Source organism: Lissotriton helveticus, chromosome 9 (assembly GCF_964261635.1).
Source record: "Lissotriton helveticus chromosome 9, aLisHel1.1, whole genome shotgun sequence".
Classification (NCBI taxonomy): domain Eukaryota; kingdom Metazoa; phylum Chordata; class Amphibia; order Caudata; family Salamandridae; genus Lissotriton; species Lissotriton helveticus.
This window is the reverse complement of record NC_136070.1, coordinates 521,050,222-521,065,090: the sequence shown is the minus strand read 5'-3', so window position 1 is coordinate 521,065,090 and position 14,869 is coordinate 521,050,222. Positions and strand designations below refer to the sequence as shown.

Sequence of the window (14,869 nt, the reverse complement as noted above, 5' to 3'; positions counted from 1 at the left end):
TCTCCCAACATTCATTGCGAATCATGGCATCTTCTCTGGGTACAATCCGAAAGGTCGTTTTTCATGGGACAACAGTGTTCTTCTCTTGCAACAATTTGTCCTTGGTTCCCAGGCCTTCTCCTGTGTGAAGCACAACAACCTTGCTTTATCGACTCAGGCAACACAATTGTAACTTCGTCTCTCCTTGCCTTACTAGTAAAACAAAGACATTATTCTAGCTTACAAAAGTGCTTCTTTCACCTACAGCACAAAACATGAGAAAGAACAAATTCCACAGCACACATGAAATTCAACTTGCTAATTCTAAAGTGAAAGTTTCCAGGGAACTGCAATTCCCCATGTTACTTTTTCAATGGCCTAAACACATCATGTTTCAGATGAATACGTTTCAAAATTCTAACACTTCATGTTAATACAACAAAAGATTATATGCTGGTGCACTCCACACATGTGATTATAATGCATCCCTACTAGTAAAATGTAATTCCCGCTACATCAAAGTCAACTTTGAATAAAATGAACCTAAATTGACATAGTCACTGTTTCTCCTGTATATGTGTCATGGACATAGCTCTTTGAGACGTGTGGTGGGCGCACTATTCCAAATTATTTAGTGGCCTGATTCTCCTACATATTGAAATTTCAAATTGTTCATTACTTAGAATGAGATGAGTCTATTCCCATACAAGATGTTTTCACATTTTACTGCACAAACACTCTGTTTTTGAGTGCTGAACAATGTTGAAGCAGAAAATATAACAAATTATTCTTCACTTAGTTCAAAACCATCTTTGCACTAATATCACAATTTCGTATTTCTTATTTCTTTATAGGAGGAGATGGGACACAAGCAAATACAGAGAACAGCCAGGAAAATCAAGAAAAGACCCGGTGTCAGACGTGTGCTACTACGTTCCTTAAGATCGTCTGGGGATTTCTCATTATTTTGTCTGTTTCATCGTCTTGGGTTGGAACCACACAAATAGTGAAAATCACTTACAAGAACTTTTATTGCCCCTTTTTCATGACTTGGTTCTCAACAAATTGGAACATTATGTTTTTCCCTATATATTACTCTGGGCACTTGGCCACAGCACAAGAGAAACAATCGCCAATAAAGAAAATCAGGTCAGTTCCATTTAATTAAGTAAATTAATCATTAAGACTTGTCTTGTTAAATGATCGTTTGTTGTTGAATTGCGTTGATTTTCTTATGAATGTGAATATATATATATATATATATATATATATATATATATATATATATATATATATAAATTACCTTGTCTATATATTATCGTTTGTAAATGACACAAAAAATATCTGCCTCTATCTAAGGCCCATGTATATTCTGCTAGTGGGACTTAATGAAAAGGTTCTTTTAGGGACGGTTTTAGGGCACTGCAACCATTGCCACCGCACTGGGTGTTGAGCTCAGGAGGTGGGGAGATTCGCTGTGTTTAAAATATGTTAGGATTTAAAAGCACCTGCTGCAGAGTTCCTTGGGTGTCCAACAATTTTCAGGCAACAATAAAAATGTCACGATAACTCTGGATGATTAATGTCTCTGCTGGGGAGAGATTGGAGTTTTGTCCAGTAGAGTGTTAACATGCCTGCAGCAAAGAAGTGTACCATGCAGATGACAGAACTGTATTTAATGTAAATAACTCAGCGGGTTACTGCTTTTGTCACAGAGATCCTTTTGTGACTTGCAGTTCCTAAGTACCAATCCTATTATAGTACAGTGAGCTATGAACTGCCGTCAAAGAGCGGCATTCAAACTACATGGTATAGGTTAGAACATTATGTTTTTCTCCCAGTCTTTCATTATCCTAATGCTGCTAAAAAGAATTTGTTTGGGTAGAAATAAATTATTACTAGTACAGCCAACCCAACTCAGCCGGTTACTGCTTTCGTCACAGAGATCCTTTTGTGACTTGCAGTTCCTAAGTACCAATCCTATTACAGCACAGTGAGCTATGAACTGCCGTCAAAGAGCGGCATTCAAACTACAAGGTATAGGTTAGAACATTATGTTTTTCACCCAGTCTTTCATTATCCTAATGCTGCTAAAAACGAATTTGTTTGGGTAGAAATAAATTATTATTCGTAAAGCCAACCCCAATCTCTGTGTTATGTTTGAAATCCTAAATCTGTACTTCTCCAGACCAAGCACTCTTAAAATACCTACCAGTACAGATGTGACCCCCTACACCCTGTAGTCCCTTTAGTCCTATATAACTTTTCCTAAGCACCGATTTACACATATATGATTCATTGACTGTGTAATGTGTGTGCCACTTAAAGTGCTCTGACTCCCTAAACTGGATTTAGTAGCGCTATAAAACAAATGAAATGCAGGTGAGAGAGGAGCTATGAAGAGGGGAGGGGCAATGTTGTAGCGTGCTAGTGAGGGAATCCATGCAGAAGGAGGTCATGAGAGGGGGGTTAACAAAGATTGCCGGACTAGGCACTACAAGCCCTAAAGTCAGCCTGGGTTCTTCCCCCTAGTAGCATACTCAGCAAACTGGCATAAGTTTGATGAAAGGAATAGCTGCACTGGAAGAGAGTCTAGAAGATGGAAATATGTATGTCTTGGTAGTGTCTGCAAAGTCTAGTAATTTATTTATGTACCACGTATTAATTAATAAAAATGCGCATTGGAAGGGATGCATCTTTAATTGTTTCGCAAGCATCAGACTTTGGAAAAAGTCCATAAAATCAAATTAGTCATTATTATCCGTTTCATAATACCTCGTGGATTCTAAATAATGTGCTTACATTCCAACATTGGGTTATCAACCAGCTAGTATTTCACTGAAATCACTGGTATATTGACTCCTATGGTCCTATGGTCTCATTGCAAGTTTAAAGGTTAAAAATTATTGTAAACCCTCCCCCCCTTCCCGGGTACGAATACTTATTGTGCTTAGTATCGATTTTTGTACCCGATTTATTACTGTTGTGGTAGATATAGGGGAATACTATACAAAAGCGGATTTGCAACCGATTTTTCACTTGACATTGCCCTACTGTACAGTTGCGCCAGTGCGATTTCTTTCATATTGGACACGGGCGAGAGTGCATGCTCAATAATCCTGAGTGAGTGCGTTTAAGTCTCATCCGGTAAAAGGTGCAAAGGGCAAAGCAGGGCACAAAAACCATTGCACTAATTTTTTCCACTTTGTGCATAATTCGGAATGAGGCCCACAGTATTTATATAGTATTCCTTGTCAGGCCAGCAGTAGTGGCATAACACAAAAGGATGCCCCCGCCCCCTCCCGGCAGAATGAGATGAGGGGCCCCTTAGAACTTTATATAATTTTCCTTCTCAGGCCAGCAGCAGTGGCATACCACAAAATGATGGGGCCCCCTGCAGAATGGGATGAGGGTCCCCCTAGTCCCCCATGTCTCACAAATATGCATTGGCCTTGGGCCAAACAGGGACCCTCTGAGGAGTTGGGGACCCCCTTGAAGAATGGTGCCCCTCCCTGCGACACAGTGGTCGCCAAGTCCTGTGTAAGCTGTGCCTCTGGCCAGCAATATTTAGAGTCAGAGTCAGACTCACTGTAGATAAATTGCCTAGCTGTGGAAAGTTTGCTGGGATCTCTGGCTTGCTAAGTGTTAACAAGCAGCGGCTGGGCTGGCCTATTTATAGTCACTGCCCCAGCATAGACATGCGCACATCTCATTCAGCGAGCTCGTGCTGGCTGTGCATGCATACGCAGCATGAAATACGCCAATCAGGGAGAAAGCAGCACGCTAGTGTGTACTGACTCAACGGAAACTTAGTCAGCGTGAGACCGCGGGGGGGGAGGGAGGAAGTCCAATCGCCATTAAGTGCCAGGGGTTCCTTCCGTCTGTTCTGCGGACAGGTTTCTAATCAATGTTAAACTCACCCTAAATGCTGCCTGATGCTGAAACTGTATACAGGACGACGTCACAATAGGTAAACATTAACACAGTACACAGGACTGCTGCCTTACACTCACCTACTATTTCAATATTTAGGATTTTCATATCCAACTACCCTTACCCCAGAGGATTTGTGTGCACGTTACAGCTAAGAAATCAAGGGGCTTATTTACAAGCCCCTTGCGCCCCGTCACTGTTCTTCCTCCAATCATGACGAGAGATGATCCAGGCTTCTAAATTAAAATATAAATACATCACCATAGAGGTCAATAATTCCTTATCATCATGCTTGACACCCTATCCGAACCTGGAACAGCACTTTGCATGCTGTCATTTTTTGCCCTTTCTTACAAAGCTATAAAACAAAACAGCAAGTCCAAAATGCAATGTTCTGTTGTCTAAAACATGTGACTAATGTACATCTCTGCCAGTTTAAAAGATGGAGAAAAAAGGAAGGATACAAAATGAAGATAGAGTCATAGGCTCAGGATTGAAAGAAAGAAGAAAATCAAAACTTTATGTAACATGTTTCCATTTTTTTCTTGTTAACCCCAATTTCTGGTGCTAAATGGAGGACGTTACATGCTCAGTTGTTGAGGAATGAAAGGAAGTGAAAAGGTTTACGTTAATAATTATGGTGGTGAAGGAGCGAGAAATCTTTTCTGTTTTCCCATCCATATGTTTATTATATTCTTCTCTGGGCACAAATCTCTTTCATCGCTGTATCCAAAATCTTGACACTGCTCATCACTTTCTTGATAATGTAAAGTAATAGGTGCACATTTATTGTTGTTTTCTAAAAGTGTATGAAGGTTCATTGATCCCACATGTTCACTGATAAAGCAACAGTTGAGATTTTCCATCAGTTTTCAGCTCTCGTGTCTGTCAATTTTTGACCTGAAAGTTACAAACGTTTCTTTTTACTGCTACATCTCACTGTGCAACTGTTAACTCAAGCAAAAAACAGTGACCGTAAAAAGAGTGCACCTAAAAGTATTCTACAATGTCTGCTGAAATGCAGAAAAAGCTGATTAAGTGGTGAATTAGGAGAGTGCTTATTGGATATTAAATTGAGAGGCCCAACATACATAGACCAACCTTTCAGGAAGAAGGATCCAACCGCACAGTTACGAATGCATAGAATGGAACATACCATTCCGCCCAAACACTCTGCAATGAACGATTAACACAGGGATAGGAGGATCCCATATATTCTATGTAGCACTTGGAGCTATGTAACGAAGGAGGCTAGATAATGGAGGCATTGTTCTCTTCACATTTCAGTCAAGGTAAGCAGTCCTCTAGCCCTGAAGCAGTTGTCAGCAGCACAACAAGCGAGTCACTGGGTCAAAAAAGTGAACCAATAAGAACAATCTCAAAGCGAAGTTGACGGGTTTAAATCCTGTCTGGAATACTTCAGCCTTTCATCCTTCTGACCTGGATAAACTGGGGACCATCATATAAAAAATTACTGCCACATGCTCTTTATAACACTGAAAAAATAAATGTGTGCCTCATCTCAAATGACCTGGTGTTCTCGCACCCAGTTGTCCTTTGTGCTGGAACACAAACCAATTTTAACAACTAGCAACATCGCATGAGGCTTTGACTACAAAACCAACCAAGCCTTGCCATCCGACCAGTCCCTGTCAGGGTTTTTCTTTGGTAAGGGAGGGAGAGAATGCAGTGGCCCTACTCCACTCCACTCTACTCCACACTGTACTCCTGTCCTGTCCTCAAAGAAATAATGGAAACATTCACAGTTTACAAGTATGTGTCTGTCAGACGGGTAAGAATCAGTAAGTGATTAGCTGCACCTGTGCAGCTTGACTGTTGATGATATAGTGATGATCGTTTGCTGTGTTGAGAGTCAGGATAGTGTCCTTCCAGTGGGTTCCACAGTGGGTTCTACAGCGAACAGCTACTCCTTTACATCAACAGGGGTGCCATTTTCTTTTGTCCTGGCCTGAATCCTCTCTGCTAATCTCCTACATTTGTTAATCTGTTACACTTGGCTGAGTTTTAAGCACTTTCAGAGTTATTAGTGATTAAATAAATCAAATAAATAAAGCTAAAGCTCTCCAGTTCTGTTCCTGGTGACCTGGAAGAATTTGGGCGGTGGGTAGGTAGATTAGTAGTGGGGGACATTGAAAACAGTTTTTGAATGATTACATTTCCCTGTGTTTTGTGAGCCTCAGGGCTGTGACTGCTGAGTTGTCTGGAACGTTTGACCACTGGGTTGGTAAGCATGAAACTGGTGCATAATATTGATCCATGACATAAAAATGTTTGTGCAAAGGTACATATGCATATGATTGGCACGGGCACCTGGGAAGTGGGTGGTGTTTATGTTGCTGAAGGTTTTAGTATTTACCACTTGAGTGGATTGCTGGGAGTTCATTGAACTCGCAAAAGTCATGTGTGGGTGTTTCTGTTTTGATTCACTGGGTGCTTACACTTGTATTGACGCTGAACATTCAGGCTAGAATGATGTAGGATAATTGTAGTCCTTGATGCGAAATATGGGCTTCTCGTGATATCATACAATGGAGGAAAAGCCACCCTGGCTCTCTTCTACTTGTTGGTGATGTTCAGCAGAAGGGATCATCAAATATCCTCAGTAAACAGTCAACAGTCTGACAAGCGAGATGCGCAACTTGACAGCAGCCACTCACTTTCAACACAGCTTGTCACATCACATTGTTTTCTTGTCACTACTTATTTCCAGAAGTACAGGCACATTTCTGATTTAAAATTCACCAGGAAATTCAAAACAAAACAATTGAAAAGCATATAAAAAATGTCTGTAAAAGTCACCACAAAAGGTCATAATACTATGTAAAGCGTTTTATTTTACATTTATTTTACATCAGAAAATTACTTTGAACTTATTTTGCCAGTGGCAGTGTATTGCTGTATAGGACAATGAATGGTTTCCTGGAACAATTTAAAGGCAGCTTAATATTTGCTAGAATATTTATGCCATTTATGGAATGGCAGATCACACATTTTCTCCCCTTTAGTTGGCATGTTTATATTGAAAACATATATATACTAGCGAAGCATGGTAGAAACAGTTGAATTTGGCATGAAGTTATAGTAATAGCTATTTGATGGGTTACTGAATAATGAGTATTTCTATATGTAAAAGAAGGATCCAAAATTAGAAATGCTCCTTGTTTACCATTCCTTCTGTGTTCTTCATTTTCTTTTCTTGGTATATTTCCAGTCTGTAGTCTTAATAAATTGATTACACACAAAATGAATATAATAAAAACATATTTTAGCACTGTTAAGGTTTGAAAGACTTAGGACCACATGTACGAATGCATTTTCCCGTAGACACCGAATGGGTAAGCCCTTTGATACATACGGCCCTTATTCTAAAAGATGCTGAATTGAGGAGAACGTTTCACTCCTAATATTCAATTATTTTACTCAAAAATGAACAATTGTTCAAACAAATCACTGGGTGCAGGAGACAAGACCATGAGAGGCTTGTTCAATGGCATCATAATTCACATCAGCCCACTGAAGAAGCTCCTCAATACAATGCAACAAATATAAAACCAGGCAGCCAGAGTAGCACTCAATTTGAAGAAAAAACATGACCACATGAGACCCACCTTTAAATCATTACATTGGCTTCTGTTTGGATCCTAGATGAAATGCAACATGCTGTGCACTATATACAATTGACTGTGGAAGAAGGAACAGAAATGCATAATTGATTCTCTGCTAGGCTATAGGTAGAGCACTCTACTTTACCACAACAGACAATTCGCCCATAGATGTTCCAACCTATTAAACATTATCACAGGGCTCTATGTGTACAAGACCCTAACATCTAAAATGCTTTGAGCCATGTAGCTAAAGCACATGTAAGTTATCCATGGGGAGTGTTCATAAAAACCTTTCCAACAAATGTACTTATTAAACTGGGAGCATGTTGGTGAATTAGTAAGGCTTAATAGCTGCCCTAAAAGTGCAAGAAACGTACAGCTAATTTCTTCAATGCCTCTGGCAGTATGGGTAAGTGAAAACAGTAAGATGACCCCCATGCCTTAGAAGAAAACTCCCATGGCTAGGGGGAAATCGTTTTTTTTATTTTCAAACACAAAATACAGCTTTGGGATTTTTGTTTTGAAAATAAAAAAAAACATTAAAGTTTGCTGCATGGCTCCATCATGTTGACTGAGCCATCCATCAAACTCCAAATGCATTTCCACCACTCTGACAATGGATCTTGTAAATGCAAGAGATGTCCATAGGCTGGTGGACATCTCAAAATTTGCTGGTGAGTCCCTTAATTTCTTTTCTGAGATGCAGAAAAAACACTAGTTGGTAGCTGTGTAAAATTCATGCCCGTTTTTATTATTTTATTGAACTGTATCCTCTAGACTAACTGGAATTGTTAATTAATGTAGTGTTTGCAGTTTAGAATTAAATAAAATATACTTGTCATTAACAAATTAGTAGTATCTAATTCGTGGGGTCTTCCTATATATTTGTCATTCTTTGTCAATTAGTTGATGGCCATGATAAGAAATTGTTTTAATGGTCTCCAACCTGCTACATTGGTATACTTATTTCAAAAGATCTGAAGAAGTTGTTGACTAACGGTAAAACTTTCTTTGGTAATCTTTATGTGTGAAAGTCCTCATTTGTAGTGTATTTTAATCTTTTAGAATTGCACTATTTCTCACATTTAAATGAGATGCTCGAAAACAGCCCTCAAATTCACATAAAAACAAAGCAACGTAAACATTTCAGGTGAGATTCACTTTCTTCGACTGTAGTTCTGCATACAAGAGACAAATTGAAAAGTTGTCATTATTACATTTATATTTTTATAGCACTTCTGCCGTCTTTAATGTATTATTTGACATTTCAAGCTGTTTTTCCAACATACACCAGTCGGATTGAGCAATTTAACAGTTTTTTTGCATATTTTGAAACAATGCAGCAATATTATGTAACAATATGTATTCCCTTAAATGTAGATCTGAAACTTTACCTTCGTTGATCATCAAATACACCAGAGGAATAGAGGAATATTCATACTGTAACTGTCACAAGGAACTTAAGAATGTCTTCTCTTGTGGAAAAACCTGAGTTCCCATTATAATATCTGCACAGTTTGAATTGCTCGTTGCAATTATAGGTTTAAACAGTCTTCTCAAATCTAATCATGCTGCAAAAAAAACTCTACTATTTTAATAGGATTCTTTATATCTGTGATCTGCACGCCTTAGATTTTTTGACAAACACCCAACCACTCTTTTCTGGTTTACATCTATCTATGTGGCAATTGTCATGGCCTGATCTTAAAGGGTAAATCTTACATTTGAAGGTAACAGCTTCTCCCTCTGCTTATACTTTATTTCATACCATTCCTGTACAGAGATATTGATAACGGAAAACAAAACTCTTGCTGTGGAATAAATTCATGCTTAGGATCTCCTTCATTCCAATGACTGGAAGGAAAATTGTAATAAAGTAAGTTGTTCCTTTATGCTCGTTTATGAGATATGCCCTCTGATGACAAAAGGTTTACCCTTAACCCCTTCCTGGCTGATGACGAGCTCAGCTCGTCATGAGCGTAACCTGCCGTGCGCTGATGACGAGCTGAGCTCGTCGTGTAACGCGGTCATTTTAAAATTGCCGCCTACAGCGGGAAAAGCCGCCGCATCGATGCGGTTAAGAGCCCACAAATAAGAGACATTTTTTCAGTAACCTGTTTATAACTGAACATTTTCATTTAGCGTGGGCTATCTTGGTAGTTATAACAATGTCTGATTTTGATGGTAAAAATATATGCTAAAGCACAAATATTTGTTTCTCAGAATTTTTCCCAATAAAAATGTCAAGTACGCACCAGGGCCCTCATTTAAGGGATTTTGGAGTAGGGCAGTGCAGCAAGGCACCTTGCCGTGCTGCCATACGCCAAAATGAAAAGGTAGGAATTCACCGTATTTATGCAATGCGGTGCATTCCTGTCCGTTGTCCCTGCACCAAAATAGTTGCCTCTGTTGCATGCAGGATTGTTATTGTACAGGAAGGAACACCTTCCTGCACTAAAACAATCCTACAAGGCATCTTCCTCTTTCTATGTGTGCTGCAGAATGCAGCACACATAGAAAGATGAAAAATGAGGAGAAATCAACATATTTCTCCTTTTTACGCCTCACTTCGAGAGGCGTATAGATTTGGCGCTTCCTCAGGTTTACATGGTTTTGTAAATCTGGGACCGTGTCAAAATCCATGGGTGTTGCATGGGAAAACCCACCCCAATTCCCATGGAACGTCTCCCTAGAACAGAGTACAGCGAAGCAGTGATTTGCGCTGCATTGACTTACTCAAGATTCATGAGGTCACACAAAGCCATGCAGGATGGCTTTATGTGGCTTCATAAAACGAATTAAAACCCTGTGTCACGCATGTTGCACTTTTAGTGGTGTGAAAGTGATGCAGGACTCCCAAAAATAAGCCCACAGATATCTTACATTCAGACATAATTTTTCCCACTGCATTTAGACCTTTGAATTGAGGATTTTCATATTCAAACACACCCCATACACAACGTTGCTAGTAACTTGTACCATCAGTAGTTATTAATATCTTCAAGCATAAAGTACGTTGTATTCCTAAAAAGTTGCTAATGATAGTAAAAATGAATCTGTATGAACAGAGGGCCGTTGAAATAATGAATAATTAGACACAGCAATTATTCTACATGATGAAACATAGCTGCTAAAGATTTTACAGTACTAAAAGCAGATTTGGTATTACTTGATGTATATTTCATAAACGTTTGACAGTGTTTTCTGTTATGCAGTTCTTCAACTGTGATTTAAAAAAAAAATGCTATGCATTCTTGTTTAATTTTGCAATATGGTCTACAATCAGCTTCCCACTAACACAAATGTTAGCTAAAAGTGTGCTTTGGTGTGCTTAAATTTACTTAAGTCCATCATGATCAGAACTTTCTCATATGCTGCTGCTTTGGAGGTCATTGAGGAACTTTGATTTGAAGTTATTTTATTTATGAAAGAGATTTTCTAATGTATGTGTCCATGTTCCATTTCAACACAATAGTGAAAACATACTCCTCATTTCAAATTCATCATACTTTGCAAGAGCCACCAGTGTGGGTGAATATTGTGCACACAAGTTTTGTTTTATGGCCTACATTTATTCCTTTGCATGGTTGACACGTCATGATCTGGTGTTCAGAATTGACTTTTCCATTACATCAAATAATCTGCTCACTGAGTTAACAATAATTGCTGTTTGTCTAACAAATGGGTGCACCCTGGACTCAGATGTCATTGTATGGTTGCCTGTAGATAGTTTTCGTGAAAGGGATTTCTCATTTATTTTGGCTTGTTGTCTTGTGCGAATTAGATGAGTGTGTTTTCCTCTTTCAAACACTTTGTTTCACCACTTTCATCCTCCTATGAAGACAATTGTGCTAACTTAATCAGTGATTAGAGTAAAACCTGTCCATGCAGATATCTTTTCAGATAACCAACATGGAAGGATGAAGACAAGGTGGAATTACAATCAGACTGTAGAATTCCCTTCCCCTAGATTGATATTCAGTAGTTTCATTCTTTGCTTATACATGAAAGCTTAACATCTAGTACTACTTTTTGGCTTGTCAACATTGGCAACCCCTGTTGTATATTTTGCTAAGTATGTGTATTTTAATGCACCTCATTATGAAACGTTTTTCAAATAGTCTTTGAGATTCATAACATTATTTATCAGTCAGTGAGTATAAATAATCTACCCCTTAATCATTGGTTCCAACAGGCTTCCATGGCTGCATTCTGCTTGAGAGCGTGAGAGCTGGTGCTAATAGTGTATGTGGATTACTATAGAATGAAAGATCTTTGATATTTTTTTTATTTTTTGATATTTATTTGTATTTGTAAAGCGCAAGCGTTCGCTCCCGAGGGAGCATCATGGCGCTGGGTAAGCTGCGGAGGGTAACTGAGTGCGATGGAAGAAAGAAAATTAGATGGCAGCCAAAACAGAGGAGTCTGATTGTTGATAGACCCATGTCTTGAGAAATCCTCTGAAACTGTCCGCGTTTTCTATAAGTCTAAGGTTAACAGGAAGGTTGTTCCAGGCCCTGGCTGCCAGAACAGTGAAAGATTTCCCACCTTTAGTCTCTCTTTGGAATTAAACTCTTCGTACTTCTTGTCTTGACACACTAGTACTGGAATGTCCTGCTATTTTCTGTAATGCTGTTAAATTATTTACTTTTTGGAGCTAACGTCTGTAGTCTTTTGAATCTCTCTACCATTTCTAGATGGTGGATGAAACACATTTAATATTGGAAGCCATTCATGTGTTTGACAATCAAAACTTTTCAATGTGAGTTCCAAAATATCTACAGGTGCCTGCTGATTTGTGAAAACATCTGAGATGTTTCAAATTCGTCTGTAAAAAGATATTGTATAAGATATGCCGAATACCACTATTCATGAAAGTCCTTCATATGGATGCATGATAGTTTACAGTCATAGCACAATACACGTGTTATGCAGGCTGCTAGTAGTACCCCATATATGAAGCAATAGCATGACGCGGTCTTCTGCTTGGAGACTATGTGGTATGCACCAGTACTGGGCAGTAACTGTGTGAAATGTTTGTTATGTGCACCTCTTGTGCCTTCTTCCAGCAATAGTTGACAGTTAAGTGTTTTCTGATTCCTGACAAAATCTTGAAAGCAAGAATGTCTACTGTGCAAATGTCTACTACAAATGTTACTGCCAAGTGACCTCATCCAGGTGGTGCACATAACATAATTCATTCAAAATGTTGGTTAGCTTAAATCTCTGCATACACTTAAAATCTGCTTACTAAAAAACGTTCAAGTTACAATTTCTGATATCTTTACAGAAGGCAATTCATACCAATTCTAATACAGGGATAATTTATACTTTTAACCCCTTCATGGGAAAATGTTGTGCAGCAATAAACAGTATCTTTAATAAGTCTCCTCCCCACCGTAAACAATAATATTGCATACATAGTCATTTTCTAGTGCCTCTACTTCATCGGTAATAATTACTATGAGGAATACAGTCCTCAGCATGTAAATCAAATCTCTTCTGCTTCGGCAGGAGGTGTGGGGCCTAGCAACATCACAGCACTATAAAGTGCTCTTGACCAGCCCACCCAAGGGGGCCTCTTGCGTTGTTGCTACCCCTTTGATTGGGACGGTGCGAGCAAACTTCATGTCCCAGAAACCACTGAGAGTGGCAGGGATATTCAGGGCCCTACAAAAATCACAGCGCTATAAAACACCCTCGTCCAGGCCAAGAACAGGCCAGTCAGTGACCCATTAGAGGCCAGAAGAGCCTGGACTGGACCTCCCACTTTGGTTCATGTTTTTAGCATGAAGGTGAGAGAACCCTTCCCTTTTGGTCTTAGGGCCATGGACTGCCAGAATCTTGGGGCATGGTGGTGGCAGTCCAGCCATATTATAAGTTTGGCGGTCGAACCACCATTTGACCACTGCAACTGCCAGAGAACCTCATTCCCTGGTGGTGGTGCAGCAGATAGGGGCTCAGAATATGCTGATGATGCATCTGTTAGTTTGCCAACTGCCAGCCTTACATAGCGGTCAGTACCACCATGGAAAAGTAGGTGCTGGGGTAACAGAGGGGGCCCTATAGGGCCCTCTTGCCCCATGCAGGTAGGTGCATGCAGGGAGGCACATGTTGTGCCCCCCTGTGTTCAAGCACCCCCCACATCCAGCACGGCATGGACTTTACAGTCCATGCCATGCTGGAACACCTGTGGTAGTCCCACGGCGGGCTGTACTAAAGTCTCATTGAGCCTTTTTACTGCATCTTCGCCAGCCCGCCGGGCTGCCCAACCGCTAGACAATGATTTGGATTGTAATCTGACTAGCGGGCAATCTCGTAACGAGGCGCTTAGATTGGTCTAAGAGACTGGACATGGATTACATGTGCGATTCCTATGAATGATTTTTCTCTCTTCTATATCTTTTGACTTTTGTTTGGATTATTTTCTTTTTTTTAGGTTACGCCTTCACTGCACTTGCACTGTGCTTGTGAAATCTCATGTTTAATATACATTTAAAAAGGGGCTTACAGATTTCCCTTACTTTTCATTAATTTGTGTGCTTGCTGCTTTGTTTTCCCCGGTTACTGTTGGTTGTAGCATGCTATTTCCTGTTGTTCTTCATGTGTTTTTCTTATCAGTGGAGCTTGGCCCAAGTACTCCTTTTTAACTTTTCACCAGCTTTTTCAACCTCCTTTTTTCTTTGTGAGCAAGCGTGTTGGCCGACTGCATATGATTTGTGCTTCTGTGCTTCTTACAAATTAAAATATTGTTCTGGAATATTTTAAATTTTTAACATTTCTTTGAAGCAAGTTTTTTGCATATTTTTAGATTGAGAGGATAGCTTAGTAAACAGTGTACTATACAGTGTTGCGCTTATTTTTTTATTTACACTGAGTGTTGAGCCTCCTTCAGCCGCGGCCCGTGGAGGGTGTTCGGTGGGGCAGGGAGGCGGTGCGGGGGAGGGGCAAGGTGGACAATGGTATACACCGGAATATGGACAATTGCAGGTAAGTAAGCAATTTAAAAAATAAAACGAATTTCGTAGCGCGCACCGCATCGCATTTTGCGAGGCATGGTGCGCTAAGAAATTTGTTTTATTTTTTAAATTGTTTACTTACCTGCCATATTCCGGTGTTTACCACTGTCCACCTTTCCCCTCCCCCGCACCGCCTCCCTGCCCCACCAAACTCCCTCCACGGGCCGCGGCTGGCCTCCTTCCAATTGGTATTTGCTAATTTGGACCTCCTGTTGGTGCCACAGCCACAGAACCCCACTCCCTCACTCCGTCACTGCTTTTCCCTTTGTTGTTTATCTGCCACCACTCATTGGTGTGTGTAGCCAACATTCA

General features: G+C 39.9%; 1 protein-coding gene across 2 annotated transcripts in view; it reads left to right on the top strand.

The window, feature by feature from the left end:
- Nucleotides 1-14,869, top strand: part of SLC35F4 (solute carrier family 35 member F4) — a 536,946-nt gene that overhangs the window by 369,076 nt on the left and 153,001 nt on the right. For both annotated transcript variants that reach the window (XM_078662094.1, XM_078662095.1), the window contains exon 3: nt 834-1,128. In XM_078662094.1, coding sequence (XP_078518220.1) covers nt 834-1,128 — 295 coding nt within the window. The remainder of the gene's footprint in view (nt 1-833; nt 1,129-14,869) is intronic.